Source organism: Phaseolus vulgaris, chromosome 7 (assembly GCF_051622355.1).
Source record: "Phaseolus vulgaris cultivar YP4 chromosome 7, ASM5162235v1, whole genome shotgun sequence".
Taxonomy (NCBI): Eukaryota; Viridiplantae; Streptophyta; class Magnoliopsida; order Fabales; family Fabaceae; genus Phaseolus; species Phaseolus vulgaris.
Window position 1 is genome coordinate 51,766,339 of NC_143504.1, and position 12,704 is coordinate 51,779,042.

At 34.3% G+C, this 12,704-nt stretch overlaps 1 protein-coding gene across 8 annotated transcripts; it reads left to right on the top strand.

Annotated features, from left to right (window-relative positions):
* Nucleotides 1-2,342: 2,342 nt before the first annotated feature.
* On the top strand, nt 2,343-12,452 carry LOC137830052 (phospholipase D zeta 1). Of its 8 annotated transcripts, none has more exons than XR_016523350.1 (20): nt 2,343-2,710; nt 3,822-3,923; nt 4,314-4,429; nt 4,584-4,725; nt 5,016-5,183; nt 6,271-6,444; nt 6,877-7,119; nt 7,213-7,329; nt 7,455-7,594; nt 7,698-7,847; nt 8,088-8,244; nt 8,325-8,774; nt 9,270-9,380; nt 9,670-9,797; nt 9,880-10,077; nt 10,276-10,377; nt 10,456-10,587; nt 11,165-11,230; nt 11,500-11,561; nt 11,666-12,452. XR_016523350.1 is itself a non-coding variant. In XM_068637146.2 (20 exons), exons 1-20 carry the CDS (start codon nt 2,522-2,524, stop codon nt 11,913-11,915), a joined length of 3,216 nt encoding a protein of 1,071 aa, XP_068493247.1. In that variant the 5' UTR covers nt 2,343-2,521; the 3' UTR covers nt 11,916-12,452. The 8 variants fall into 8 exon arrangements, 3 of the variants coding, with proteins under 3 accessions (XP_068493247.1, XP_090161282.1, XP_090161283.1); XR_016523351.1 differs by having other exon boundaries at nt 9,278-9,380; nt 9,651-9,797; XR_016523352.1 differs by having other exon boundaries at nt 9,278-9,380.
* The last annotated feature ends 252 nt before the right edge of the window (nt 12,453-12,704 follow it).

Sequence of the window (12,704 nt, forward strand, 5' to 3'; positions counted from 1 at the left end):
GCACACTCCCAGATCCTAATTTCCGGTAACCACGGTGCCCTTTTTCAAATAAAAGGTCAAGGCCAGTTTCAGGATTTAAAAAATTGTGGGGGTGCAGGAAGAAAAACGTAGGGGTGGAGGAAGAAGAAGCCATAAATATTAGGTACAAAAAGGAAAAGTCCAAACAGGCTCTAAGCCCAATAAGAGAGCATTATAAATAGATGATCAACCCAAGAGGTAATTAGAGTGAATTTATCTGATAATTAATTAATATCAATTATGACTTTGGCATCGGAGCACCTTGCAGGTGTACACACCCTCCGTGAGAGGAGACCGAGATCGAGAACCGAGATCCCGTCGACCTAGCCCAGAAGAAGCAAGAGTCCTCAAGTCATATCCAAGCCCAAACCCAAAATAAAAGAATATCAAACCTAAAGTCGAAAGTCTAGATCGAGAACTCACAACAAGAAGAAAGACAAAGAAGTCAATCAATCAAAGAAGAAGAAATTTGCTTTTAGACACGAACATATATATATATATTCATATTTTTTTTTAAAAAAATATATTAATCTTAACAAATTCAAGAGAAAAACACTTTAACAAAGTAATAAATTATAAATTAATTTTTATTTATTTCCAATCACATCAATTATATTAATTACAAACTTTTCATTTATTTTTATTCTCTTTTTAAGTCACTTTCCTAACATCTATACAACTTCTGATATTTTTGTTTGAGACTCATTGAGATCTGAGGCATCCGTTCTTTCATTTGGCATATTTTCCAAGCACAACTTATTACAAGGTTTATATATCTTGACGATGTCAAAGACACCAAAAGTGAGATTACAATGATGTAATCAGACACATTATATGACTCATCCTCCAAATTTATTTTCAATAGTTTGTCCAATCAAGTGTCCGAACCATGCCACTGGCTGCTTTCTATTGTTTCTTTCTATTCAACTTTCATATCTACTTTGTTCTTACAACAATACAAACACAAGCAAATTGCTTTTTTTTCTTCGTTTTATTTTGGGGCTAGATTATTGCAAAACTGCTTGATTGGAAAACACAAACCAAATAGCATATGATTTCTAATCTATTTTGGCCCTATGAATAACTGGGCGCCGCAGTTTATAAATAAGCTTGAATCCTATTTTTGGATTTTGACTTGGCTCCTTTATGGTGGGATATGGAATCAAGTATCGTCCATTCAGATAAGATTAGGGGTGGATCGGTCCGTGGTCCGCTGAAAAATCACAGGACGTGTTGTTTATTTCAATCCGCTGGTTTGCTTAGATCTGTTTCACATAATCTGCATAACTTTAGAATGTAGAATTTCTTTTTTGCAACTCCGTATTTTTCTCATGTAGTCTCATATTTTCTTTTCTGAAAATTTTAATAACATTTTACTACGCATGTTTCGTGAAAATAATTTTATGAGAGAATTTACCTAATCAATCTAAATAATAAAAATTTAAATATTTTATTTTAAAAAATATTTTTTATGCGAGCTGGTCCGCAGGTCAACCCTTACGCGGAGTAGGTTACAAAATCAGCCTACAGATTCTATGCGATACAGGTCAATTCAACCCGTTTTTTGCAAACCAAATGCGGAACAGACCTATATAGAGCCGACCTTATTATACGTTGCTCTGTTAGTTTCAATTTGTTATTGTTAAATAATACCAATCATGTGCCATTTTGGCATATACTCACCCCAAGCATCAAAACTTGGATATTCTCTTCCAAACACAAAGGATATACCAATGTGCACAAATTTTGGTCACTTCTCCATTATTGGACAAAAGTTAAATCACAATAACTCTTTCCAGAGCCTGGTTACAAACATACAAACTTTTAACCTTTCATTTTTAAACTTTGTGCTAACTTCATTTCCTAGCCAAAGATATTCCAATATAATTTTCACACCCTACCATTATTTAATACTTAAAAATTTCAATTTCTGAGTATATCAGTCCAATTCTTAAAAATAGAAAGAGTGTGTCCATGTGAAACTATAATTTTTTTGAAAGATTGTTTTTCACTGTTAAATTATCAAAAGTAACATTTTTCAATTTCTATTAAAAGTGCAACATCAATTTGATTTTTCTTTTTTCGATTGCAACATCTGAGTTTGTTGCTTACGCCGTCTTGTATGGTTTCCATACTTCTTTCTTACTCCATGAAACTCAAGGGTGTTGTTAGATAAGCTTTTATATAAATAGTTACTGTGAGAAAAATGAAATGAATTTCACTGTAAATTAATTCGAATTTATAAAATAAATTTATTTAAATTTCTTTCTATCTGAAGATTCAGCAATTAATTTAACAAACCTATGAATTAGTTTCCATAAATTAATATAGTAAGAAATATTTCTGAGTTACCCATACTGAAAGCGAAGAAATGGGAAACCTCTGACAGAGTATATAATAAAACCCGAACACCGTTGTCTTTGCTTCATTAAATAAATTCCTAGATAAAGTACCGTGTTTTGAACTTAACTCAACCTGTGAAGTAGGTGTCTCCGACGTTCCCATGTCGTCTGAGCCGCTGATTCCGCCGTCGGAAGCATTGTCAACTTCTCACTCCTTCAGGCGATGCGGCGAAACGGTGTGGATTTTCGACGAGTTGCCGAAGGCCACCGTCGTTTCCGTGTCGAGGCCTGATACGGGAGACATTAGCTCAATCCTCCTTTCTTATACCATTCAGTTGCAGTACAAACAGGCACACACTCGCATACTTGTTTGCTTCTTTCTAGTTTTCATCTCACTTTTTATGTACAGACGATTCTGATTTGTCGATTTCTTTTTACAGTTTTTAAGCTTGTGGTCCAAGTTATTGGCCATCATGCCACTTGTGATCTCGTGAATATTATTGTTTTTCAGCTGTCCAATGTTATTTAGCGAATTTGAGCCGGAAAGGCGAATGAACTTCTCTGGTTTTGTTTTGCCAGATGATCTTCAATTCGGTGGTTTCAATTTCTATTGCCGTTTTCTGAATCCAATTGGATAGATGCATCCATTTTAATTACTCTTAGTAGTACCATGCCTACAATTGGAAGTTGTTAAGAATCTGAAGAGAACTGTAATAGCAAATTATTCTTTGTTAATTACTTTGCTTATTCAAATATGAGTTTACCAGGCATTTTAAGGAAGCTATAACAGATGTTAATGAATTTACTGTATATATGGTGATTTGTGGTTGGAAGACATTGTAAAATATTTTTATATAGTGTTATTTATTCCTTTAAGTATTTTGCACAATTCCTTTAGTAGTAAATTATTATTTATTTATGGTTACCATTTATGACTCGGTCTGAACTTTAGCCTAACTTAACCTTACAAAACCGGCTTATAAGGTGAGATTTGCATAACTTATTATGAAATGTTCTTATCTCTAATTAATTTTATTTCTTAAAATGGTATCAGAGTCATTTATAGTCTATCCTAGCGTGGGTTGTTGGACTTATCAGGCCACCCGACCGCTATCGGATCACCCATAAATATATAGTCTCACAAACGAGTTGTCAGGTTTCAGTGTGGGGGGTATATTGGAGATCTCATATCGACTAGAGACATGGATATTTTTTGTAGTATATAAATGCATTCAAACCTTACCTTATAAGACGGTTTTGTAAGGTTAAGTTAGGTTTAGAGTACATTTCTTAATATATAGCGATCAATCTTCATGTGTTTACATGTCTACATCTTGCGAATCTCAATTGTTCATAAATTATACGAATATCAGTTATTTGAATTATGATGTGAAGTGGTGCAGTTCCAATCCAACATCCCAACTATAATGTCTAGGTAATGGCTACATTTGTATTTCACAGTTTAACTGGCGTCTAGTGAAGAAGGCATCTCAACTTCTTTATTTACAGTTCTGTCTGCGGAAACGTGCAATAATTGAAGATTTTCATGACAGGCAAGAGCAGGTTTGCGCTTTATTTTTGCTCCGTTGTTTCTTTCATTTAATCTTTTGGTCCTCCTTAATCTCACACATCCACATTTACGTTCTAAAACCTGATTCTTTGTATGTTATTACTTTTTTATTATGCGATAATACATATTACCCATAGTTTAGTTTTTGCTTGGCCTTCAAGTCTACTTAATGGCATCATTAAAGTCATTGCATTTGAAATATTGTTCTGTTTAGTCTTCAGTAGCTTTGTCATTGTCTTACGGAGCTATCCAACATCAAAGAAGACAATATTTTAGATGTTGTGATTCTAATTATACTAATGAACTTGAACTTGTGGTGTTTCCTTCATTATATTTGATATACATGATTCAGCCTAATTTCTATCGTAATACAACTCGTGAAGTTGAAAGAATGGCTTCAAAACTTGGGGATAGTGGATCATACGGTAATAGAGCAAGAAGATGAAGAGCTTGATGATGGAGCTGTTCCTTTACTTCATGAAGACAGTGTTAAAAACAGGTATTTTAATTTGCCAAATGCTAACCAATACCCTGAAGGTTATGGTTCAAGTAATTAATAATGGATGGTTTTTTTATTTGGGAACTTAAAAGTGTGTTTCTCTACTATTTTCATTGCACTCCCGTACTCATTAATTTTGTGTTTTTTTGTAAAGATATGTTCCATCCGTTGCTGCTCTACCAATAATTCGTCCATCACTAGGAGGGCAGCAGTCAATTGCGGATAAAGCCAAAGTCGCAATGCAGGGTTATTTGAATCATTTTTTAGGAAACTTGGATATTGTGAATTCTCAAGAGGTAACAAATGAAACTTCAAAGTTGACAATTGTTGGATTTGTTTAGATAATGCTTAGCAGACCTTCTGATTTGGTTATATGTATGTATGTATCAATTTTTTGTTATCTCCTCTTGTTTTCAATACCTGTGCCTACTTTTATAGAATTTATGAGCCTTAAATCCGTTTTTCCTTCAGTATGTTCTACACTTCTATGTATAACTAGGGAACTTTATGCTCCATTACCATGTATCTTAATGTGACTTCTCCATAGCTAAAATTATCTTTTGTAACATACGGTTTTGGATTATAGGTCTGCAAGTTTTTGGAAGTCTCCAAGCTATCCTTTTTACAGGAGTATGGTCCAAAACTGAAAGAGGGATATGTAATGGTGAAGCATTTCTCAAATATCTCACGGGATTTGGATGTATCATGTTTCCCATGCAATTGGTTTCGTTGTTGTAATAACAGCTGGAAGAAGGTTTGGTTCTGAAGTTTATTTTTGGTGATACTAGCTAATTTAGTTTTTATGGTTGCATACTATTCGGAAGTAAAGTGCAGGTACAGTTGTGGACTGAAATAATCTAACCTATCAACTGGAGCTTTGGATTTAATACTTTATCTTATGTTTTAGCACTAACTACAAAACTTTTCAGTGATCTTTGGATATAAATTTTTCATGCCTTCCTCTCTAAAGTACTTGTCTTCTTATTTTCAATCGTCTTAGTGGAATATAACATTACATTTTCATGTGACATAGTTAATTCCAACCTCTATGAATATCTGTGGTCACATCTTTTGTGTTACTAAGATTCATGGCGGAATGCTCCAATGCTAGCTAGGCATATCCTTTTCCATACCAGAAACATAAATGATGTAAATTGGGTTGGTAGTTTCCGATTTTAGGATTTTGTTTTGATATTATTTTGCTAGAGGATTTCATCCTGTTAGGTGGGGTTTTCATTTTCTTGCTTGTGGATTCTATCTTATTAGGCCTGTAGATCTTTAGTGTACATGTTTGAAGCTGTTTGATTAATTTAGGCTGTTGAGTTTTTCTTATACAGAGAGAATCTGATTTTTTAGTCAACTTAGAGGAGTATTTAGGTTTATCAGAGAAGAAGTATCCTGCCAATAGGTGTACTCTTGGGTTTTTCTGCATCAATAAACTGTCTGTGTAATGGGGACAAAAGTGAGGGATATGGCCAACAGAAAAATTGAATTTTACTGTCATTATATCATGCTTATACATTTAATAGTAACACTTGGACATCATTGGCTTTAAATTTCCATTACATGTAATGTTTCAAGTCTTGATTCTATATGGTGCTCGTGACTTATGAAGTTTTTTTATTTTATTCTTTGGGGTGCTCTGTGACCTATCAAATATATTAACATTGATGGATAGTAATTTTACATGTTTTAACACAATGTTAAATTAGGGACAAATTTAAAATATATAATACCTTTCTTATTGAAATGTCTCTTTATGGTTATATATGGTCTCCTACAACTATTTTTCTTTTTCATTTAATCTTAATTTTAATCTAGAAATTGTTGTCTGCACACAGGTATGGGCTGTTTTGAAACCTGGGTTTTTGGCCCTCCTGGATGATCCCTTCAACAACAAACCACTGGATATAATTATTTTTGATATCCTCCCTTCCTCTGATGGAGCTGGAGGGACCAAAACATATTTAGCTGATCCTATAAAAGAACGCAATCCTTTGCGTTATTCATTCAAGGTAGTAAAAACTGTCTCTTAGTTAGTCTTTTTTACCTTCAAGATTAGAAATGTTTTTGTCTCTTATGGGCTGTATCTGTTCTTCGCTGTTACAGTCAGTCAAAGCAACTAAATTGACCTGACGAAACAAAATTCCAACTAAGCAACTCTTTCTAGATTTCCTGTTAACTAATATGATAAATGTCATGAACAGAGAAGATCAAACACGTAAACGTCTATAGACATACAATGTTCTCAGCTTCTTCCCTTTTCCTTTTCTCGTTATCAGTTAGAAATCTTGGTCATCAAATTTTAATACAGTGAAATCTATTTCCTTTTGGTCTTAGAGAGGAGTTTAGTCCATGAACAACCAATTTATTGGAGAAAACTAGTGATAACAGCCTCATGTTTTGCTCCCAAAATTTTATTAGAAATTGTTTGAAATTATTAATAGGTTACTAGTGGAAATAGGAGCATATTGTTGAGAACTACCACTAGTGCTAAAGTAAAAGCTTGGGTTGCTGCAATAAACGAAGCTAGTCTAAGACCTCTTGAAGGTTGGTGTTGTCCTCATCGCTTTGGTTCCTTTGCTCCCATAAGAGGTTTGACTGAAGATGGGAGCCAAGCCCAATGGTTTGTTGATGGACAGGCAGCATTTGAAGCTATTGCTACATCAATTCAAGATGCAAAGTCAGAGGTACATGTTTCCATTGTTAACCAAGAGTATATATATAAGTTGTTTTGGCTTCCTAATTCAATTATAATTATAAGAGAATAAAATTGACGGCAGATCTTCATTACGGGCTGGTGGCTATGTCCAGAGCTATATCTGAGGCGGCCTTTTGATAGTTTTTCTACCTCTCGGTTAGATTCCTTACTAGAAGAAAAGGCTAAGCAAGGGGTTCAGGTACACATTATATTCTCATCAATATAGTCCACTTTGTTTGCATTTGTCAAACTCTGGAGGTTGAATATTTTATAAGATTGAATTGTAACAGAGAATTATGCTTATGCCTTTAAATGATTCCCCAGATCTATGTGCTTCTCTACAAGGAGGTTTCTCTAGCTTTGAAAATCAACAGCTTGTACAGCATGAGAAGACTGCTCAAAATTCATGAGAATGTGAAGGTATTGCGCTATCCGGATCATTTTGCTGCTCGTGTGTATTTATGGTATGTACTGTTATTTAAGTAATGAAGTTTGAATATCATCTTAGTATATATTTAGGTGGACCTTTTTGGGGTATATATGATGAATAATCTTGGTTTCTTACAGGTCGCACCATGAAAAACTTGTAATTATTGATTACAAGATTTGCTATATTGGAGGTTTAGATTTATGCTTTGGTCGATATGACACACCTGAACATAAAGTGGGTGACTGCCCTTCTGTAATATGGCCTGGAAAGGACTATTACAACCCAAGGTATTTCTTTTCCAATTTTGATTATTTAAAAAAATGTGGAGAATTTTTTGTGAAGCAGTGTTTGTATGTTACAAGAAGAAAAGGTCCAAGTTCCTTAACACTTTAGGGTCCAATTTAATGCATTTAGACATGTTTGAGCCTTCACTGTTGCTGATGAGTGATGGCATCAAATTTTGGTTGGTGCTATACTAAGTTTCTAGTATTATTGTATAATTTTCTGTAATTTTTGTTCGTTGATAGGGAATCTGAGCCAAATTCATGGGAAGACACCATGAGAGATGAATTGAATCGCAAGAAATATCCCCGAATGCCATGGCATGATGTCCATTGTGCTCTTTGGGGACCTCCCTGTCGGGACATTGCTCGTCATTTTATTCAACGTTGGAACCATGCTAAGGTATACAAAATGATGTTATTTCTTAAATATTTTTTTTATTATTGTCTCCGCCCTATCTTACATGGTGAATCTTATCATAGAGAACCAAAGCTCCAAATGAACATGCAATTCCTCTACTTATACCTCACCATCACATGGTCATTCCTCATTACATGGGAAGAAGCAGAGAGATAGACATTGAAGAAAAGAAAGATGAAGACAAGAGGAAAGAAATTGTCAGGCAAGATTCATTTTCTTCAGAGTCTCCAATGCAAGATATACCACTACTTTTACCGCAAGAAGCTGATGGAATTCTTACTTCAAATGGAGATCGTACAAATTTTAGTGAAATTTCTCCATTGATGGAGGACGAAACTCTAGTTTCAGACACCCAGACGAAAGGTTTTCAAGATGAAGTTGTTCCTTTACACTCGGGAGCACAATCTTTTGTCGATGTTCTAGAGGATTGGTGGGAAACACCAGAAGGCACCAATGATGACACTACTTTGGAGTATGGACAAGTTGGTCCACGCACCACCTGTCAGTGCCAGGTTAGTTATGATGCTTGAATAATTAGTTTCTCTTTCTTTGAACATACTAGGACTGGTACAGTATGAATCTAGTAGTTATTAGTAGCAAATTGTACGAATATAAGATCATAAATATCACATTATTCTACTTCTGAAGTTGCTGTAAATTCTTTATAAAAGGGAAAAAAGTTTACAACGGTGTGAAGCATAATTATTTTGTAGACGATCTGTCACATGCAATTGCAAGTCTAAATATTTTATAAAAAATCGTATGCTTAATACTAGGGTGTATAAAATAAATTTTGCTCCTACAATAATTCTGGGAAGAATTGATTTGGTGTTTCTGTTTGTATTTGCAATATGATTATATTTACTTGTAAACAAAAAATTGGTCATATTAACAGAATCTACCGTTAAATATTGGTTATTAGTTTGGGAACTATCAATTTATGTCAATATAACTTTATATAATGATTTATCTGCCACAATCTTGGATGATGGATATGAAATCCACAGGTAATCAGAAGTGTCAGCCAGTGGTCTGCTGGAACAAGTCAGCCTGAAGAAAGCATTCACACTTCATATTGTTCCCTAATTGAAAAAGCAAAACATTTTATCTACATTGAGGTAAATTAATTGTGAGGAACTGTACTTTTCTTGATCTTCCTTCAATGTTGATAACTACCTCATGTTTAGTATTGCAACTAATTAGCACTGCTATTTTTATACACTTTTCCTTTGAGTATCTAATAATATTTGACCTTTGGGGTTTTTATGTGTTAAATACATTAGCCTGTCAGTATTAGGTCTGTGATAAGTGTTAAGTTCTGCTTTGATTGGTTTCTTACAGTGCACCCATTTCCCCCTTTTTGTCTTTCTCATTTTGTTTCCATTCAGAACCAATTTTTCATATCAGGTCTATCTGGGGATGACATAATACAGAACCGTATTTTGGAAGCTCTATATAGGCGTATTTTGCAAGCCCACAAAGAACAGAAAGATTTTAGAGTTATTGTAGTGATTCCCCTCTTACCTGGCTTCCAGGTAAATGTTACTTGCCTTTTTTTATAACATAAATCCTCTTTGGTGTAGTCTTTAATCGTTTTCTGTTGTGAACTATTAACAGGGTGGTCTAGATGATGGTGGTGCTGCTACTGTGAGAGCCTTAACACATTGGCAGTATAGAACGATTTCTAGAGAAAAGCACTCGATATTATACAATCTTGAAACTATACTTGGTCCTAAGACTCATGATTATATTTCATTCTATGGTTTACGATCTCATGGTAGACTCTATGAAAATGGTCCTGTGGCTACTAGTCAGGTATAATATATATTGAAACATCTTTTTGATTTTGCTAAAAGTTTACAATGGTCTCATCAAATATTTTGCTCTGGGCCGTGGAGTTCTTTAAAAAATGCAGTTTGGATGTCCTATATGTCGTACACAACTTTTAGCTTTTATAATGATTTAACAACACCTATTTTTCTTGTTTGATGCATATTTCCGATATCTGTACAGGTGTATGTGCACAGTAAATTGATGATAATTGATGATCGTGTAGCTTTTATTGGATCATCCAATATAAATGACCGCAGTTTGCTTGGTTTAAGAGACTCTGAGGTGCCCTTGATATCTGCTTGTCTCTTTAATCAGCTATTTCTTATAGCACGTGTAATTGTAATCATTTTCATCAACCAGATTGGAGTGCTTATAGAAGATAAAGAATATGTTGAATCTTTGATGAATGGAAAGCCATGGAAGGCTGGAAAATTTTCCTATAGCCTCCGCTGCTCCCTATGGTCTGAGCACCTTGGTCTTCATACCGGAGAGGTTAGTCAAAATGATAAAATTTTGGTTTTTATGCTATATCTCAGCAACACAGGCTCCTCCAGGCATTCTGTTGTTATTGATAAACGAGAAGAATAAACAAGTTTGGAACAATTAGACACCTTGTTTTTTATTTAATTTTTATGAACAATTATAAACGTTCTCGGCACAACTACTAAAATCTAATCTAACATCTCGTACACTTGTGTAAAACTATGAGATGATGAAGTTTCATTAGCAGTTTCATTGCATTCATGCTTGCATGTTCCTATTGTTAATCATAGAGAGAAAAGCATCACTCGCTTACACCCTGGTCACTGATCTCAACAAATTGGCTTACTCGACCATGTGCTACACACTTGTAGTTGACCTCATTAGGACCAAGAATTGGCAAATAGCTCAACCTTATTTACTTGTTTTTCTTACTCTTTATCTAGTTTTCTCAACTATAATTTCCATGAGCAATCATACTGACTATATAACCATCATTTTCCTCTTTGTCTGTTATGACAATATATATTTTCGTCAATTTACGTTAATTGATAAAGCCCTCTTAACAATATTCTCTTTCTCGTAACAGATCAGTAAAATAAGTGATCCGGTGGTAGATACAACCTACAAGGACTTGTGGTCTGCAACTGCAAAGGTTAGATTTTGTCTGATTGGTTTGTGTATTTCCGATTTTCGATAGATTAAGGGGGAGCATTATTTATCAACAACATCGTAGCCAATCAAGATCTTAAAAATTTAATTTCCTTTAAGCACCTATATTTTAATAACTGAGCTCATCTTTTTCCTTGACAAACATTATTCTTCAACAAACATGGTACAGTCACATTGACTTTGTTTTTGGATGAGCACACGTTATTTGAGTTTCTGCTCCGATGATAATGTAAACTTCTACACGTTTGACAGGAAAATGCTAGTATATACCATGAGGTCTTTGGTTGCATTCCAAACGATCAAATACACTCAAGGTGTGTGGACTTTTGCCCGTTTTCTTCTAGGGTCTCTGATTATCCCGTTTTTGCTATTAGTTTATCCTTTCTTATTATGTAATAGACTTTACAATAATATGCAGAGCTGCACTTCGGCAAAGCATGGTTCAGTTGAAAGAAAAACTTGGTCATACCACCATAGATATGGGAATAGCTCCTGATAAGTTGGTCTGTCAAGAGAATGGAGAAATCAAAACAATAGACCCGATAGATAGGTTGAAGTCTGTGAAGGGACACCTTGTTTCCTTTCCTTTGGAGTTCATGCGTGAGGAAGATCTAAGACCAGCTGTTATAGAGAGCGAGTTTTATGTTGCTCCTCAAGTGTATCATTAAGTATATGGTAGTTTGGAGACTCAAAAAGGGGAAATTTCATGTAAAAAAGAGAACTCGCAATTGCTTTGAGGGTTCTGTTTAGAAGGAAATGTGGAAGATAGGCTTGGAGTGAAAGGAGTTAAGATTGAACACAATGGAAAAGAAAGCTGAAGGAGAAAGGACACAATGTTGTTATGTATTAGCTATGGCTATCAATCACAGTTTAGAAAGGGAAGGGAGTTATGCAGAATCCTTCTTGCTTACAGAAAATACGTGTGGCAGTAAATGTGGAAATATGAGAAAATCGTTGCAGATAACGCAGTTTAGAATTAAATGGCAGCACATCATCTCACCAGAAGAATTGCTGGCAATATGCCATGCAACCTTCATATGTTGTACAGCACTGATTCTTTTTTATTTATTTTTTTACGGGATACAGCACTGATTCATTCATTGTGAAGGAAATTGTATGTATATTCTTCTTCGATTGACCTGGGAATTGTTCATGTAAGATGATTCTTTACATTAATAAGCATTGCAAGTTGAAGTTATTGATTTGATTAAGTGCGTGTTCATTTTAGATTATTCTCAGTAAAATAATTGTGTTATTAGAAAGAAAAAAAAAACATAGCACAAGAATCAAAGATGGAAATGCATATAGTAAGGTATAAATATGATTCAGCTACCCTTTTAACAAACACTTTTAGAAAACAAAAAATGTAACTACATTTTTCGTAAGTTGAAGTTAAGGATGAATTAATTTGTAAAAAAGGTTTTTCAAATTTTCATTTTCAATTTATATATAAATTA